Source organism: Phacochoerus africanus, chromosome 1 (genome assembly GCF_016906955.1).
Source record: "Phacochoerus africanus isolate WHEZ1 chromosome 1, ROS_Pafr_v1, whole genome shotgun sequence".
NCBI lineage: Eukaryota > Metazoa > Chordata > Mammalia > Artiodactyla > Suidae > Phacochoerus > Phacochoerus africanus.
Window position 1 is genome coordinate 99,459,146 of NC_062544.1, and position 19,095 is coordinate 99,478,240.

The window sequence follows — 19,095 nt, forward strand, 5'->3', positions numbered from 1 at the left end:
AAGCTCCAACAACTCTGCTTTGTGGTGAGAAAATAAACACCATTCCAGACACACAAGACCTGCATTTAGTTCTCACTCTACTGGGGCCAGTAAACAACTCATTTGGGTGATGGGTGTGGCTCATCGGATGCTACAGCCTCAGTGCCTCACCAGAAATATAGCCAGCTCGCCGACATCTCAGGGTGAGTTCAGGTCTACTTTGAGGTAAGACATTTCAACAAACAGGAAGTCAAGTCTTCTGCCTGATTTTCTCGGACAGGTGAATCCATAGAACTGGCAGGAGCTTCTGCCTGCCATTAAGCAGCAACAACAGAGGAAAGTGCTAGAAGATGGCTCAAATTGTGCTTCAGGATTTGTCCCAGTCTGTAACTTTGTTACTAGTATGCAACAAGGCAAGTAGGAAGTTTTTAGAAGCTTTTGTCACAATTTGACAGGGGCATTTTGTGTCTATTTAATGAACCATTTTTGTTTCTATTTGGAGTATCTTTGCTTTGGTTTTATGTTAATTCATTTTTATTGCATTTTATGAAAGTATCGATCTATCCACTAAAAAAAATTTTTTTTCTTTTCTTTTTAGGGCTGCACCCACGGCATATGGAAGTTCTCAGGCTAGGGGTCAAATCAGAGCTGCACCTCTATGGCCAGCCTATGCCACAGCCACACAGGATCCTAGATGCATCTGTGACCTATACCACAGCTCACCACAATGCTGGATCCTTAACCCACTGAGCAAGGACAGGGATGGAACCTATATCCTCATAGATACTAGTGGGGCTCGTTACCACTGAGCCATGATGGGAACTTCCTAGAAAACAAATTTTAAAAGGTGTGGAGAGAGTTTAAGACAACAACGAAATCTCACTATTCATCCAAAAACACTTCAAGAGGAAAAAGATAAGCCACAGAATGGAAGAGAGAATTTCAACACATTAAGAAAGTTTTATGTAAAAAAGAAATCCTACATCATGTAAGTAATTCAAATCAGAAAAATCTGCAACAATCTTGGATGGACACTTGACTGAAGAAATGCTAATGCTTGATTTGCATGTGATAAGTGTTCAAGGAGAGAAATGGATGTTATGGGTCACCACAAAGTAATCACCGGATTGGCAATAAAGGTAAAAAGTCTCTTAATCCTGAAGGTTGGTGGGATACTGGACCAGAGCTCTGATACGCAGCTGGTGGGAGAGTAAAGTGGTCCAAACACTGTATAAATGCTCTGATCCTGCTGTGTAGCACAGGGAACTATATATCTAATTACTTGTGGTGGTGGATGGAGGAAATGTGAGAAAAAGAATGTATATATGTGTATGACTGGGTCACTTTGCTGTACAGCAGAAATTGATGGAACACTATAAATCAATCATAATAAAAAATTTTAAAAAAATGAGCTACAAGTATACATTGTACAACACAGGGAATACAATCAATATTTTATAGTAACTATAAATGGAGTAAAACCTTTAAAAATTTGTTTGTTTGTTTTGGTCTTTTCTAGGGCCACACCCACAGCATATGGAGGTTCCCAGGCTAGGGGTCTAACCGGAGCTGTTGCCGCCGCCGGCCTACACCACAGCCACAGCAATGCCAGATCCGAGCCGCATCTTCGACCTACTCCACAGCTCACGGCAACGCTGGATCCTTAACCCACTGAGCGAGGCCAGGGATTGAACCCACAACCTCATGGCTCCTAGTCGGATTCGTTAACCACTGCGCCACGATGGGAAATCCAAAACCTTTAAAAATTTGAATCGCTAAACGGTACACCTGTTAACCTATACATTATTGTTTAACTATACTTCAATTAAAAAAGAAAAAAATAGCTTAAAAAAAAAAAAAGAAAATGCTCTGGCAGCATCCACAAAAGCTGGACAGACACCTACCCCGTGCACAGTGACTCCACTCCCAAGAACCAAGAAAAATGTGTTGACATGCAAACTGAACGATATGGACAAAAATGATCACTGCAGTGAAGACGGCAACCATCATAACAGGGAAACAAGCCAAAGGACCACCAGCAGCGATAAGGGGCTGTGTATTCATACTGTGGATACTAAATTGCAACGAACACAACAAATCACAGCTTGGGCAACAACCTGGATGAATTTTGCCAATAAGACAGTGCCCTAGTCTCACCCTGGTTCTCCCATAGGAGACCGTCTAAGCACAACTAACCTATAAATTCAGTAACACTGGGGTGCTGGAGTCATCCTCCTCTATAGTGCAGCCTCCTCTTGGTACCCAGATGTCATGGGTGAGGGATCAGGAAGGTGGTCCCTGAAGGATCTTGGAAAGAGAGGAGCCCTATGAGGCCAAGGAACAATTCAGGGCCTGGCATGAGATCCAGGTAGGAGTAGAAGTTAAAGGACAGAGTGATTTCTGCTACTGGGAGAATTCCCAGGGGGCTTGGCAGGGGTGGGATGTAGAAGCCTTGCCCCAGGTATAGGAAGATGATGAAATGGGGGCATCTGGAGAAATCAGGTCAGGTTGGGGGAGCTCAGTGCCCACCAGGAGTCTTTTTAGCCTCAGCCAAATATTCAGATTCACTGGGCAGCCCAGGGAGTAAAGCAAGGCAGGGGAACAGTCCTTACAGCTGCCCTGGAGGTACTGTCCTGTTTCACCCTCCACTTTCCACCCCTGCGATTGCTCAAGTGCAAGAGGACAGCACTCGCATGTGGCACTGTGGACCCACCCTGGTTTACAAAGTCCCATGCCCCACAAGAGCCAGTAGTTCTTGTCACAACCCCATTACAAAGCTCTCAGGGTCCCCAGGCACAAGAATCACACTTGAGGAAGCCCAAGGCTGGGTTTCCTGCCCTCTATTCAGGACAGTCCCCGCAGCCCACTTTACCAATCCGGAAGCATTTTTACCATGAGCATTGTTGCTTATGGAAGTCCATCTTGATCAGGTTTCTAGGGGGAAAAGCTAGAAAGTTGACCCAGCAACAGTTCTGTCCTCTGAGAAGAGAGGGTTTGCTTTACTCTTTACCTCCAGCCTGGAAGATGAAGAGCTGGGGAGGGGTGGGGTGCACAGTGCCTGTGAAATGTTGCCATGGCCCCCAAGCAAAGATGTTCTCAAGCCCAGGACTCGGGGAAGGTCTGGGAGCCTCCTTCAAGGGGACTCCTGTAGAGACAGGCTAGTGGTTTCGAGCCGCTGTGCTGGCAGCAGGTGGGCAGGTGGAGGTGGGCAGCCCACGGCTTACCTTTCCCGCAGGCCTGGACCAGGCCGTACCACTCCCCGCAGCTGTTACACAGCAAGGTGAAGGCCGTTTCGCGCCGGCCGGTCACGTGGCCCGGGGCGCACACGTACAGCAGCTCATCCCCCATCTCCAAGCCGGTGCGTCCCTGCAGGACGGTGTGTGGGAACGAGGGTGGGTCTCCACAAGGCTTCTCTGAGGACAAGGAATCACAATCAGTTTTCCCAAACTCTGCAGAACTTTTCAGTCTGGGAGGAAAAACAATCTTAAGAAGAAAACTCCTCTCCCTGAGGGTGCTGCCTGCCCCCTAAACTGAGATCTCCTTCATCCCGGTATCCTCTGGACCTGGAAGAATACTGGGCATAGATGAATGATTAAATGTGCTACAAAGTGCTACAAGTTTGTATTTTTAAATTGCCAGGCAACATTCCCTTCTCATGTCTCCTTGAAAGGTGGACCCAGACACATATGCCCAAGCAGTGAGCTCCTTTTGGCCTTATTTGCATAAGTGGTGGGTACTCTTTGTCAAATGCTGAAATAGACTGAGTGGAGCAGAGAGTGCCTCACCCCTCCCCCAACCTCAACCCCAAGGGTAACACTGTTACAGGTTTAGTATATACAAATAAGTACAGCTATAGCTATAGATGCACACATACCCACAACTGTGTGTGTGTTTTAACATAAATGGGATTATATCACATTTATTACTGAGTACCTGCTTTTTAAAAATATAATGAACTAATTTTTGGAGCAGTTTTAGGTTCACAGCAGAATTGAATGGAAGGTACAGAGAGGTCCTGTGTACTGTCTCCGCTCAGGCACAGCCTCCACTGACATGTCATCATCACCTAAAGTCCATAATTTACATCTGAGTTCACTTTTCATGTTCTACATTCTATGCATTTTGACAAATGTATAATTACATATCCATACATTCCTCCTAACTCTTGGCAATCCCCAATCCTTTTGCTGTCTCCATAGTTTTTCTAGAGTGTCATATAATTGGTTGCCTTTTCATATAGTAAGTAGCCTTTTCGGATTGGCTTCTTTCACTTAGTAATATACATTTAAGTTTCTTCCATGTCTTTTCATGGCTTGAGAGCTCATTTCTTTTTAGCACTGAATGATATTCCATTGTTGGAAGTAGTAAATGCATTGATCCATTCAGCTACTGAAGGACATCATGGTTGCTTTCAAGTTTTGGCAATTATGAAAGTAAGCTGCAGAAGTTCCCGTGGTAGTACAGTGGTAATGAATCGGACAATTATCCATGAGGACTTGGGTTCAATTCCTGGCCTCCCTCAGTGGATCTGGGATCTGGTGTTGCCATGAGCTGTGGTGTAGGCCAAAGACGGTTTGCATCCTGCGTTGCTGTAGCTGTGGCGTAGGCAGGAAGCTACAGCTCTGATTTGACCTCTAGCCTGGGAACTTCTACATGCTGCATGTGTGGCCCTAAAAAAAAAAAGCTGGTATAAACATTCACGTACAAGTTTTTTGTTTGTTTGTTTTTTGTTTTTGTCTTTTTGCCTTTTCCAGGGCCACTCCTGCAGCATATGGAGGTTTCCAGGCTAGGGGTCGAATCAGAGCTGTAGCCGCTGGCCTATGCCAGACCCACAGCAATGCCAGATCTGAACCTTGTCTGTGACCTACATCGCAGCTCATGGCAACGCCGGATCCTCAACCCACTAAGCAAGGCCAGGGATCAAACCTGCAACCTCATGGTTCATAGTCAGATTCGTCAACCACTGAGACACGACGGGAACTCCATGTTTTTATGTGAACTTAAGTTTTTAGTTAATTTGGATAAATATCAAGAACTGTGATTGCTGGATCGCATGGCAAGAGTATGTTTAGTTTGATAAAAAACTGCCAAACTGTCTTCCAAAGTGGCTGTACCATTTTGCTTTCCCACCAGCAATAAATGAGTACCTGTTGCTTCACATTCTTCCCAGCATTTGGTGTCATCAGTGTTCTGGATTTTAGCCATTCTACTAGATGTATAGGAGCAGCTCATTATTGTTTTATTTGCATTTCCCTGATGAAATATGATATAGAGCCTATTGTCATATACTTGCCTGCCATCTGTATATCTTCTTTGGTGAGGTATCTGTTTGGGGCTTTTGGCCAATTTTTAATTGAGATGTTCATTTCCTTAATGTTGAATTTCAAGTGTTCTTTGCATATTTTGCATAATGGTACTTTAGTAGATACATCTTTTGCAAATATTTTCCCCAGTCCATGGTTTGTCTTTTCATTCTCTTGATATTGTCTTTTGCAGAGCAAAAGTTTTTAAGGAAGTTCAGTTTATCAATTATTTATTTCATGGATTATGCCTTTGGTGTTTTATGGAAAAAGTTATCACCATACCCAAGATCATCTAGGTTTCTACCTATATTATCTTCTCGGAGTCTTACTGTTTTGCATTTTACGTTTAGGTCTCTGCTCCATTTTGAGTTAAATTTTGTGAAGGGTGCCAGGTCTGTGTTTGGGTTCTTTTCTTTTGCATGTGGATGTTGAGTTACTCCAGCACCTATAATAAACAGTCTATTTTTGCTCCTTTGTCAAAGATCATTTAACTATATTTGTGTGGGTCTGTTTCTGGGCTCTCTATTCTTTTTCATTGATATTTGTCTGTTCTTTCACCAATACCTCGTTGTATTGCTTTCTGTGTCCTTATGTAAGTTTAGTTGTATTAATACTCCAAACCTTGTTCTCCCTCAACAATGTGTTAGCTATTCTGGGTCTTTATCTCTCCTTATAAACTATAGAATCAGTTTCTTCACACCCACAAAATAACTTGCTTGACTTTGTGTGTGTGTGTGTGTGTGTGTGTGTGTGTGTTTGTGTGTGTATGTATCTTTTTAGGGCCACACCTGTGGCATATGGATGTTCCCAGGCTAGGGGTCAAATCAGAGCTGTAGCCTCGGGCCTATGCCACAGCCACAGCAATGCTGGTTCCAAGCCACATCTTTGACCAATGCTGAAGCTTGTATTACGCCAGATCCTTAACCCACTATGCGAGGCCAGGAATTGAACCTGTATCCTCATGGATACTAGTTGGGTTCTTAACCTGCTAAGCCACAATGGGAATGCCTATAACCTGCTTGACTTTTGATTGAGTTTGCATTGAACCTATAGATCAAGTTGGGAATAACTGACATCTTGACAATGTATGAGCCTTCCTACCCATGAATATGGACTGATTCTCCATTTATTTAGTTCTTCTTTGATACCTTCCAACAGAGTTTTATAGTTTTCCTCACATAGATTGTACACATTTTTTTAAGATTATACCTATTTCATTTTTGAGGGTGCTAATGTAAATGGCAATGTGTTTTCAATGTCAATTTCCACTTGTTCATTGCTGGTTTAGAAGAAAATGACTGACTTTTGTACATTATCCTTGCGTCTTGCAACTTGTTGTGCTCAATTATTAGTTCCAGGAAGGTTTTTTGTTTGTTTTCTGTGTTTTTTTTTTATTAATTCTTTCACTTTTTCTGTACTGCTAATTATGTCATCTGCAAATAAAGACTTTTTATTTCTTCTTTCCCAATCTGTATACCTTTTATTTCTTTTTCTTGTTTTATTATATTAGCCAGGCACACTCTCTGAGCAGAGAGCCATCATCCCTGGGTTCACATGGTCTGAGCAGTGCATCCTAATAAGAATGCACCAAAGTTATATATGGGATGGGTAACCAACAAAGACCTACTATAGCTGTAACATCTGTAATAACCTATATAGGAAAAGAATCTGAAAAGGAATGGATATATGTACATGTATAACTCTATCACTTTGCTGTATACCTGAAATCAACACAACTATAATCCAGTTTAAAAAAAAAAAGAATGGGCTAAAGTCATCAGCCTTAGTCAAGCCAGGCTGGACCAAATTCCAGCTTGTATTCCAGGGGGCAAAAACCTCCTTCTTTCTCCCAGCATTCTCAGCTGCTTAGGACTCAGGCTGGACAGCTCAGCCTTTTCTCCTCTTGCAGGATCTAGTTCTGAAAACTTGGAAGCCCTTCATCACTCAGTTGCTATCAAAAACGACTGGCAAGTACTTTCAGTCTCACACAGCTCCATCTGTGGAACACAACCCCAAGTCCTTGGAAGGAAAATCTAGGAGCAGGGTACCTGTTTAGAGAGTAGATAAAGGGGGAACTTCAGACCAAATTCACATCCTACCAGACTCATGGGATCCTATTCCTGAATGTTAATTCCAGAATGTCATGGGCTAGCATCTGGCTGAGGGAAAACCACAGTAACACCCCTGAGAATCTGAGTACACATATCCCATGTTTCTGGATTTCCCACAAATGTTCAAGATAGGAAATATACTGCTTCTCAATGGAATATTATATATATTTGTCAAAAGTCATTAAAACTAAGACCTGTGCATTTGGAAATTGTATCTCAATGAAATAAGTTAATATAAAAATAACTCCCCTCCAGAAGATTTGTAATGTATTCAGCAGGAGGTATAAATGGTTGAAAATTATTTACAACCTCTCCCAAGGGGAGCTACATTTGACAAGGATCCATGCCTTAGAAAGAGGTTTCCACCTTGTGGGTCTTATACCCTGCAAATAACAGTGTTTGCAAGGTTTAGGTAAGTTCATATACAATTAAATCCTGTGTCAATCGAGAAATTTAAATCGATTACAATCACTTGGAATCTATATTTTACTAGCTCCTGAGTTTCCCTTCCTGAAAATAACTTTTTTAAACACTCTAAAATGAAATGATACGATGCCCAACATTTGTGTTAAAATTAGAGGGGGAAATAGTTTAAGAAATACATGGAACTAAATCGGCGAAATATTGATAACTATTGAAGCTGGATGATGGGCACAAGGGTATCTGTTATACTCTCCTTTCTACTTTTTCTGTTTGAAACTTTTTCATTATTAAAAGTTTTTAGAATCTGAGAAAAGTTGCTTGCCGGGCCTCACTCCAAGAGCTGTGGGGAGTTCCCATGGTGGTGCAGTGGTTAATGAATCTGACTAAGAACCATGAGGTTGCAGGTTCGATCCCTGGCCTTGCTTGGTGGGTTAAGGATCCAGCGTTGCCATGAGCTGTGGTGTAGGTCACAGATGTGGCTCGGATCCCCTGTTGCTGTGGTCCTGGCGTAGGCTGGCAGCTACAGCTCTGATTCGACCCCTAGCCTGGGAACCTCCATATGCCGTGGGAGCAGCCCAAGAAATGGCAAAAAGACAAAAAAAAAACAAAAAACAAAAAAACCAAGAGCCGTGGGAGCTCTATCTTCATGCCTCTCTCAGGAAAGCAAGAACTTGAACAGACCCTGAACCTTCTGCATAGTGGGCCACACTCAGTCCCAGGGGTAATGCTGACCAGCCTGGAGTCTCAAACCTCTGATGAAATGACCTGCAACATGGGTGCTGCCATCTTGACAAACCACCAGACCCTGAAGAAGAGGATGATGAGGATGGAGATGAAAATGAAACTGGTCCCCCTGATGATATGAAGAAGGGGAGGATGAGGATGAAGATGAAACAGGGCTCTGGTACTGGCCTGGTTTGGTCTGGCCTGATCTGTGAGATGTCTCCGGTAAATGGCAGAAACTTGGTGTGAGGACACCGGGATTTACTTCCTTACTGGGATGCTCTTTGATTGGAGATATTCCTTTTTAGGGGGAAAAATATAAGACTTGGTCACCTGGTTTTGAGTGGAGTGCTGCTTTAATTGGATTTTCCCTTCTGGGTGCAGAGTCCTTCTGCCATTTGGCACCACCTGAGTGGTGCTTGGGAAGACCCTGTTAAAACTGACGCTCATCTGTACCCCTGTCTGGTACAGTAGGTGGGAAATCTTCCATTCTCCTGCTAGGGAACTGTGACTCTGAGAGGCTGTGGAGCACTGGTTTATCTCATTCTGGTCTGTTTCTGGTAATACCAGGTATGTGAAAGAACCATGGGGAAATTGAGGGCCTGAATAATACTTTTTGAAAAACTAGAGGGAGTTCCTTTGTGGCTCAGGGAGTTAAGGATCCATTGTTGTCACTGCTGTGGCTCAGGTTTGATCCCTGGCCCAGGAACATCCTCACGACGCAGGTGCTGCCAAAAAGGAAAAAACAAAACAAAACTAGAGTTTCTGTGTCTAGCTAATATAGAACTAAGTTCATTGGCCTATCTGCTCAGCTTAAATAAACTTCAAAATATGGAACTTAGTGAAAATTTCTGGAGGCTTGGAATTCATAGCAGAGAAATGTCTGTTTGACTGCAAATAAAATCAAAGGTCTCAGTAGAGCTGAAGCTCTGTAAAATCTTAAAAATTGCAAAAGTTGGAGTTCTCATTGTGGTTCAGTGGGTGATGAACCCAGCTAGTATCCATGAGGATGCAGGTTTGATCCCTGACCTCGCTCAGTGGGTTAAGGATCCAGCATTGCTGTGAGCTGTAGATCACAGATGCAGCTCAGATCCTGCCTGGCTGTGGCTGTGGAGTAGGCCGGTGGCTACAGCTCTGATTCCACCCTTAGCCTGGGAACTTCCATATGCCGCAGGTGTGGCCCTAAAAAAGCAATTAATTAATTAATTAATTATAATAAAAATTTGAAATACTTGTTTAACTCTGAGATCACAAACTTGGAAGATTATAGAGAAAGTAATTTTGAACTGCAGCAGCAAATTACCTACTTAGATGGATTTGACCAGGAGGTCAAGGATCACTCCCAGGAAGGCTCCATAAGGTCTTGGTTACAGACTCAGTATTACCTCTGAGATGATCTAAAGTGACTAGAAAGCTATAGGATAGGGCAACGAAGTATTTAAGAGACATGCTATTTAGAAAAAGAGACATGAGCCAATTTGGACTAGTCAGAGGGCAATTATAGGACGAAAAATAATGTTTTTTTCAAGGAGGGGGCACACCCACAGCATATGGAGGTTCTCGGGCTAGGGGTCCAATCCGAGCTGTAGCCCCCAGCCTATGCCACAGCCACAGCCACACAGGATCTGAGTCATGTCTGTGACCTACACCACAGCTCATGGCAATGCTGGATCCTTAACCCACTGAGCGAGGCCAGGGATGGAACCTGCATCCTCATGGATGCTAGTTGGGTTCATTAACCCTGAGCCCAACGGGAACTCTTTGGGGAGATTTGAAGCCTCCAGACCCCACACCATCGACCCCACAGACAAACTGCCAAGAAAAGTAAAGCCAGAGAACCCAAGTGGAGGTAGCTTATTTCATCAGCATCCAGTTGGTTAAAAATAACTTCACTTAATAGTTTAAGTGAGATCACCACAGGGCTGGAAATTCACTGTCAGTGAAACAGAAATACTGGAAACTGAGAAACGTCTACATTCATAATGAACTTTATTTCAAAAAAGAGACACAGGAGGAAGCTGCCTGAACATTCCACAGGCTCTGTTTTCCTTCTGGGCTCAAGAGGCACACGTCTACCATTTTTGGAGTTAGCACCTTTCATTCTTCCTGTCTTGTGGAAGAGAAGCAGCCCAGGGCTAAATGCCTTGAAGCATCATTGGAAAAAGGCAAATTTTAGGGGTGGTACTGCACCCCAGCATCTGCTGAATTAAACCTCACCTGCACTCCTCAGGAACCTCTTCTCGGCTTCTCAACTTCCCTCACAGATTCCCTTTGTTTGTTTGTTTTTTGTTTTATTGAAATATAGTTTATTCCCAATGTTGTGTTAGTTTCTGGTATATAGCAAAGTGACTCAGATATATATATATTCTGAATATATACATGTTCTTTTTCATATTCTTTTCCGTTGTGGTTTATTACAGGATACTGAATAGAGTTCCCTGTGCTAATACAGTAGCACATTTGTATCTATCTATTTTATATATAGTAGTGTGTATCGGTTAATCCCTAAACTCCTAATTTATCTCTTCCCCTTTCCCCTTTGGTAACCAGAAGTTTGTTTTCTATGTCTGTGAGTCTATTTCTGATCTGTAAATAAGTTCCTTTGTACCATATTTTAGATTCCACATATAAGTGGTATCATATGGTATTTGTCTTTCTCTGTCTGACTTACATCACTTAGTGTGAGAATCCCTTGTTGACTGTCTACAATGCTCCCCTGAGGAGAAGTCAAAGGCCATGTGGGAGCAGCTTACATGCTCCTTCCAAAGAATGAAAGGTAGGGGAACAGGGACAGAGCTCTCTCTGAGGACACCTTGGGGAATCCATCCTGCTTTCCTGGAGAGAGTCAGATGTCCTCACCAGTCAGGCCCTATTGGACCAAGACTCCAGTTTTCCCCACCTAAGCCCCTAGCTGTTGACCCGGAGGTGAGGGGGAGATGCAGGGCTCTTGAGCACTTTGACTCAAAGGACCACATACAGGGCTTAACTCTATTAAAATGGCATCAGTCCTCACATATACTGACAGGCATCATGAGTTAGCTTCATACGCTGGCTCCCCAAAACTCAGGGTTGTTTTGTTTCATTTTGTTTTGTGCTTTCCTGTTGTTGCTGTTGTTTTGGGAAGAGTATGTAAGACAATTTGGATGGAAATGTTCATTTTCATATAATTTCAAAGTTACAGAAAAATGTTAAGAATAAAGGACTCCTCAAAACCGTTTATTTGGAGTAACAAATGTGTTTTCATTCTTCCTCATTTGCTTTATCATTCTTTCTCTAGAGAGAGCAATAGAGATATATGGAAAATATGTGTCACAAACACACACATACATATATATATATATATATATATATGAACATACATATGTGTGTATCTATATCTTTAATTCCTTTCTAAACCCCTTGAGAATAAGTTGTTGATATCATGTCCCTTTGTCCTTAAACACCTTGGTATCCATTTCCAAGAACAAGGACATTCTCTTACACAATTGCAATACTGTTACTAACATCAAGAAATTTAAGCACTGATACAATACCATTATCTAATACATTATCCATCTTCAAATTTCCTTAATTATTGCTATTTTCTGCTAGTCCAGAATACAATGCAGGATCACAAATTGCTTTTCATTGTCAAGTCTTTTTAGTTTATTTTATCTCTCCATTTTTTTTTTTTCTTTTTTGGCCATACCTGAGGCATGTAGAAGTTCCTGGGCCAGGGACTAAACCTGAGCCACAGCAGCCCCAGGCTGCTGCAGTGACAATGCCAGATCTTTAATCCACTGTACTATAAGGAAACTCCCTTTTAGACTATTTTGATCCTAAACAGTTGTTTAGCCTTTCTTTGTCTTTCTTATTCTTGACATTTTTAAAACAGTATAGGCCAGTCATTATGTATGATGTTTCTCAACTTGAGTTTGGCTCTTTCCTCATGGTTAGATTCAAGGTATACATTTTTGGCAAGAATACTACTGAATTGAAGTTGTGCTCCTCTGAGTGCAATATATCAGGAGACATATTACTTGGTTTGGCAATAACTCAATTTGGGAGTCATTGTCATGGCTTTGATGTGGTCCCCTAAAGCTTGTGAACAGATGTTTCCAACCTCTGAGTTCATGCACTATAGTTGAGGACAAAGGGGCATGTACATGCATACACACAACCTGTTTGAAGATCTGCAAGGTGGAAAGTCCAGGCTATCCCGCTGGATGATAAGGAATACATGACTCGGTCCCCCATCACCCTAGCCAACAGCTAGCCAATGCCCAGAAGCAAGGCCAAGGACCCAGCAGCTGACTGTGGACTTAGAATCAGCCCACCTGAGATGAGCAGAAGAACACAAATTGCTCCCCCTCCAAATAATAAACTATGTAAACAGTTGTTTTGAGCCACTCCATTTGGGGGTGATACATTACTCAGCAAAAGCTAGCTGATACCTCTTGTTCATCGGGGGAAAGAAATCAGACTCAGAAGCTCTAGGTATCTATTTGAGATCACTGAAGAAAGATGGTCCTGCTGGCTTTCTGGCTCTGTCCTGTCTCCCTCAGGGATCTGAGCCTTTGCCTATATTTGAGATTCAAAGGATCATTTTAACTTACTTTTATGTGGTCTTTTAAAAAACAAGTCATGGGAGTTCCCGTCATGGCGCAGTGGTTAACGAATCCGACTAGGAACCATGAGGTTGCGGGTTCGGTCCCTGCCCTTGCTCAGTGGGTTAACGATCCGGTGTTGCTGTGAGCTGTGGTGTAGGTTGCAGACGCGGCTCGGATCCCGTGTTGCTGTGGCTCTGGCGTAGGCCTGTGGCTACAGCTCCGATTAGACCCCTAGCCTGGGAACCTCCATATGCCGCGGGAGCGGTCCAAGAAATAGCAAAAAGACAAAAACAAACAAACAAACAAAAAACAAGTCATGAATATTTTTCTCCCCAGCCCTTTCTAGAGCACGGCCACATCCTTCAGTCACTTGACTAGACAAATGATATCCAAAGATTCTCCCAACATACTCTTCCACAGCAATCAGTGAGTGTAGAACCCTTCTTGGAGGGAGATGCCATAGCAGCAGAGAACCCTACCACAAGTAAACACCAAACAAGCACCAGCCGGGGCCTTAGGGTTCACCATGGCTCTTTGATTTACCAACTACTCTGAACCCTTCCCAGGAGATTGGGATCTGGTGCCTCTGGAATGCAGCCTGAGGATTTCTATTTCTAGTAAGTTCATCTGGTATTTCTCATCATTTGAGAGCTTCAGAAAACTCTGCCTTAGAGAAGTAGTTCTCAAACTAGACTACATGCTATAATCACTGGGGAGTTTTTTAAAAAAAACCCAATATCCAGAACATTTATATCAGAATCTCTAGGGCTGGGAGTTCCCACTGTGGCTCAGTGGAAACGAATCTGACTAGCATCCATGAGGACGCAGGTTTGATCCTTGGCCTCACTCAGTGGGTTAAGGATCCCGCACTGATGTGAGCTATGGTGGTAGGTTGTAAATGTGGCTCTGATCCCACATTGCTGTGGCTATGGCTGTGGCTATGGCTGGCACCTGCAGCTCCAATTTGACCCCTAGCCTGGGTACCTCCATATGCTGTGGCTGTGGCCCTAAAAAGACAAAAGACAGACAGAAAAAAAAAAGAGAATCTCTAAGGCTGGCACCCAGCCATCAGCATTTCTTAAAACTTCCTAGAGGGGATCAGTGTGCAGCCAGGCTGTACCTGTGCTGATTTCTAGGCAGTTGGCTTTCTCCCCATCTGCATGAACATTCCCCTTCAACAGCCTATGTTTCTCATAATGAAGGTGTACTTATTCCCATGCACATGACATGCTGCCCTAGAGACTCCTTTATGGTTTTCTCCTCATCCCTCAGCTGATTTCCCAGAAGGAATTCAAATTTTCCTTTCTAGCAGCAGTTTCCTAAATCTTATAAATTTCCTTTTAGGGAAAAAGGATTTTTTTTTTCTTTTTAGAAAAATTTCCACCATGAAGGCAGACCAAAGGGTGAGCAGTATGAGCAGTGTAAGCAGCTGTAGCAGATGGGGTTAGGGGTTTGCCCACATTCCCTAATATCTTTACCATCCCCATGCTTTGGGGCTCTTGGTGGGCACCTGTGCATCTTTGTTGGGGGTGCTGGGGCTGGGCTACTATTGGAACCCTTTGTCTAGGCACACTGAAAACCAGTGGGGTCTGGGAATTTACATCTCCCTAATGCAGCTCCTAACCAATGACTGACAGGTGCAGTGACATAAACACCCCTGCTGTCTCACGCCAGATCAGGAAACCTGCGGTTATTGTCTCCAGAGATCCCCTCTGGGATTGAGCCAAAGTTACCCTCACCTCACAGCCACTGTGGACCGTGCTTAGTGCTTGTCCCCTTCCTTTCCCTGACCCCTTCCCCACTGCCCTGTTGGCTTTTCTCTGGAAGACTTCCTGATACACCATGTTTAAGTGAATCCTCAAGGCCAGCTTTTATTTTTATTGTATTTATTTATTTATTTTTTTGCTTTTTAGGGGTGCACCCACATCGTATGGAAGTTCCCAGGTGAGGTGTTGAATTGGAGCTGCAGCTGCCGGCCTACACCACAGTCACAGCAATGCGGGATCTGAGCTGTGTCTCTGACCTACACCACAGCTCATGGCAACACCGGATCCCCAACCCACTGAGCGAGGCCAGGGATTGAACCTGCATCTTCATGGTACTAGTCAGATTTGTTCCCTCTGTGCCACAACAGGAACTCCAAGGCCAGCATTTAGAGAACATAATCTAAGAGGTCAACCCCCACAAGTAGACCCTCCAAAATCTTTACAAAGCATCTGGCACTGACCTTCATCCTTAATACAAAGGGCATTGTATGTGCTGCCAGGAACCACGTTGCTTTCGATTCTCATATCCACAGTTCTCCTGATTTGCTGTTCACCACTTCCCTTGCTACACACTGTTGTCCTGAAATAAAGAAGATCCCAGTTAGATGAACTAACCCAAACTAGGAAAGAACAGTTCTTTTCTGCTGTCAGCTCTGAAGCAGCACAGATTTTTCTGGTTCAGGAGTTTCGTCGAAAAGTATGTATGTATCAGTATGAAAACAATATCCCCAAAAGGTCTAAAACTGGGAAGTTGTAGGTGATACTTGAGTTGAGGTCCTAACTTTTTTTTCTTTTTTGGTCGTTCCATTGCATACAGCATTCCTGGGCCAGGGATCAGATTGGAGCTATGGTTGTGACCTATCAGATCCTTAACTCACTGTGCTGGGCTGCACCCTGGCACTGCAGAGATGCTGCCCATCCTGTTGTACCACAGCAGGAACTCCTGAGGTCATATTTTTATTGGTTCAGGTTTCAGAGGCAAAGTTGATCTCTTCTAGTATATGCATGGTTTTTATTTCATGAAATGCTGCTCTTCTCTTTATTAGTTCCCTTCTTTGGGAGGGGGTTTGTTTTGCTGTTCTCAGATTTCTTAGGATGAATCCTTAGTTCATGAATCTTCCCCCTCTCTCCTTTTCTAACATAGGGATTTAATGTTCTACATTTCCCTCCAGGTATAGCATTAGTACCATTCCATGAGTTTGAATATGTTATATTTTAATATCATTCCGTTCTACATGTATGCTAATTTCCATTATAATTTATTTTTGTCTCTTGATTTATTTAGGGATATCTTTTGTAAACAGCAAACAGAATTTTTTTTTAAAAATCTATCTGATGACCTTTGTTTTCTAATCTGAGCATCACATCTACTTAATTTAATCACAGGTCTCTTTGAACTTAAATTTGCCATCTTTCTATTAGTTCTGTCCATTCTTTGTTCCCCCTTTCCTCTCTTTTCTTTCCCATATTTTGACTGTTTGAATTCCCTTTTTGGTATTCTTCTTTTCCTCTGCATTGGTTTGGAAATTATATTACCTTTTACTATTTTTTAGTGGTTACCCTAGAGGTTATAACATGTTTTCTTGACTTATTAAAATTTAGGAAGTTCTTGTTGTGGCTCAGCAAGTTACAAACCTGACTAGTATCCATGAGGACGCGGGTTCAATCCCCAGCCTCAGTGGGTTAAGAATCCAGTGTTGTCATGAGCTGTGGTGCATGTCACAGATGTGGCTTGGATTCTATATTACTGTGGTTGTGGCTGTGGCATAGGCCAGCAGTTGCAGCTCTGATTCGACTCCTAACCTGGGAACTTCTATATGCCCTAAGTGTGGCCCTAAAAAGCAAACAAACACACATGCACACAACACAAAACCAAAAGCCAAAAAAACCTTCCTGACTTATACACATTTTTTAGTGTTTGTTACTATTGTTACTACTTTATATAATTATAGATATTCCTCAACTTATGATGGGGTTGTATTCCCCAAAACCCAATGTCAGGTGAAAATATGGCAAGTCAAAAATGCATTTAACACACATAACCTACCGAACATCAGAGCTTAGCCTTGCCTGCCTTAAATGTACTCAGAATACTTACATTAGCCTACATTTGGGCAAAATCATCTAACACAAAGTCTATTTTTTCTTGGCTCTGCCCATGATGCACAGAAGTTCCCGGGCTAGGGATCAAACTTGCACCACAGCAGTGACCTAACCTACTGTAGTGACAATGCCAGATCTATAACCCACTGCACCACAAGAGAGCTCCCACAAAGCCTATTTTATAATAAAGCACTGAATATTTCATGTAGTTTATCAAATACTCTACTGACAGTGAAAAAGCAAGGATGGTTGCCTCAGTACAGAATAGTTGCGTTCTGGTTGGGAGTTCCCACTGTGGCACAGTGGAAATGAATCCGACTAGTAATCATGAGGAAGTGGGTTTGATCCCTGGCCTCGCTCAGTGGGTTAAGGATCCAGTGTTGCCGTAAGCTATGGTATAGGTCACAGACTCGGCTTGGATACTGTGTTGCTGTGGCTGTGATGTAGGCTGGCAGCTGTAGCTCTGATTCAGTCCCTAGCTTGGGAACTTCCATATGCCTCGGGTGTGGCCCTGAAAACCAAAAAAAAAAAAAAAAAAAGTGTACTGGTTGTTTACTCTCATGATTGCATGGCTGACTGGGGGCTGTAGCTTTCTGCCACTGCCCAGTACCAAGAGAGTATCAAACAGTATGCTACCCTGGACGAGATCAAAATTCATAATTTGAAAAAGAGTTTCCAATGCATGCATATTGTGCTATCGTAAAGTTGAAAAATTGTAAGTTGACCTATTGTTACGTCAGGGACTATCTCACAGAATTTCAACTCACCCCCATATTTACTACTTCTGGTCATTCTTTTTTGCATCTCCAGCTGTCCACCTGCAATTATTTTCCTCATGCCTGAAGAATACACGCCAGTGTTTCTTTTAGTGCAGATCATATATAGTGAATTCTCTTACCTTTTGTCAAAGAATTTTGAAAATTCTTTATTTTACCTTTATTATTTTCACTGGGGATAGAATTCTGGGTTGGAAGTAATTTTCTTTCAGCACTTTGAAGGTATCATTCAATTGTCTTTGGACTTTTACTGTCAGTTGTTTACTGTTGCCCCTTTGAAGTTTCTCCTTCTTTTTCTTATTACTCAATATTTTTTCTTCATGTCTGATTCTTACCAGGTTTACCATATTGTTCTAAGTTGTGAAACTCTTTTTATTTGTCCTATTCAGGTGTCAGAGGTCTTCTTGAATCTGTACATGGATGTTTTTCTACAGTTGTGGTTAATTATCGTATTGATTTTGCTTCATTTTCTTTCTCTTCTCTTTTTGGAATTCCAATTACAGGCATTTTTTTTTTAACCTTGTGCCCTTTCTTCTATATTTTCATCCTTTTTCCCTCTGTTCTTTTTTTTTTTTTTGTCTTTTTGCCATTTCTTGGGCCACTCCCTCGGCATATGGAGGTTCCCAGGCTAGGAGTTGAATCGGAGCTGTAGCCACCAGCCTATGCCAGAGCTACAGCAACACGGGATCCGAGCCGCGTCTGCAACCTACACCACAGCTCACGGCAACACCAGATCGTTAACCCACTGAGCAAGGGCAGGGACCGAACCTGCAACCTCATAGTTCCTAGTCGGATTTGTTAACCACTGTGCCACGACGGGAACTCCTTTCCCTCTATTCTTTATTCTGAATATTTTCCTCTCAAATATCTTCCTGTTCACTAATTTTCTCTTTGCCTCTTAAAAACAGCCATTAGATCCATCCATTCAGTTTTTAAACTTCAGTCATTGTATTTTTTATTTCTAGAGTTTCCATTTGGTTATTTTTATATTGAGTCTTCTGCCAAGAAGACTGTCTTTTGTATCTTTGAACATTTTAAAGAATTATTTTAAAGTCTGCATCTACCAGTTTTAACATCTAGAGTTTCTATTGGCTATTTTTTTTTTTTCTTTTTAAGGCTGCACCTGTGGCATATGGAAGTTCCCAGGCTAGGGGTCAATGTGGAGCTGCAGCTGCCAGCCTATGCCACAGCAACGCCTGACCCGAGCCACCTCTACAACCTACACTGCAGCTCATGGCAACACTGGATCCTTAACCCACTGAGAAAGGCCAGGCATCGAACACACATCCTCATGGATACTAGTCAGGTTCTTAACCCACTGA

The 19,095-nt window shown here is 42.7% G+C and overlaps 1 protein-coding gene across 1 annotated transcript in view; it reads right to left on the reverse strand.

The window, feature by feature from the left end:
- The window catches only part of SUSD5 (sushi domain containing 5), a 45,332-nt gene that overhangs the window by 14,243 nt on the left and 11,994 nt on the right, over positions 1-19,095 (reverse strand). Inside the window, exons 3-4 of the mRNA XM_047769565.1 lie at positions 15,356-15,474; positions 3,204-3,392 (exon numbers count right to left, since the gene is read on the reverse strand). Coding sequence (XP_047625521.1) covers positions 3,204-3,392; positions 15,356-15,474 — 308 coding nt within the window. The remainder of the gene's footprint in view (positions 1-3,203; positions 3,393-15,355; positions 15,475-19,095) is intronic.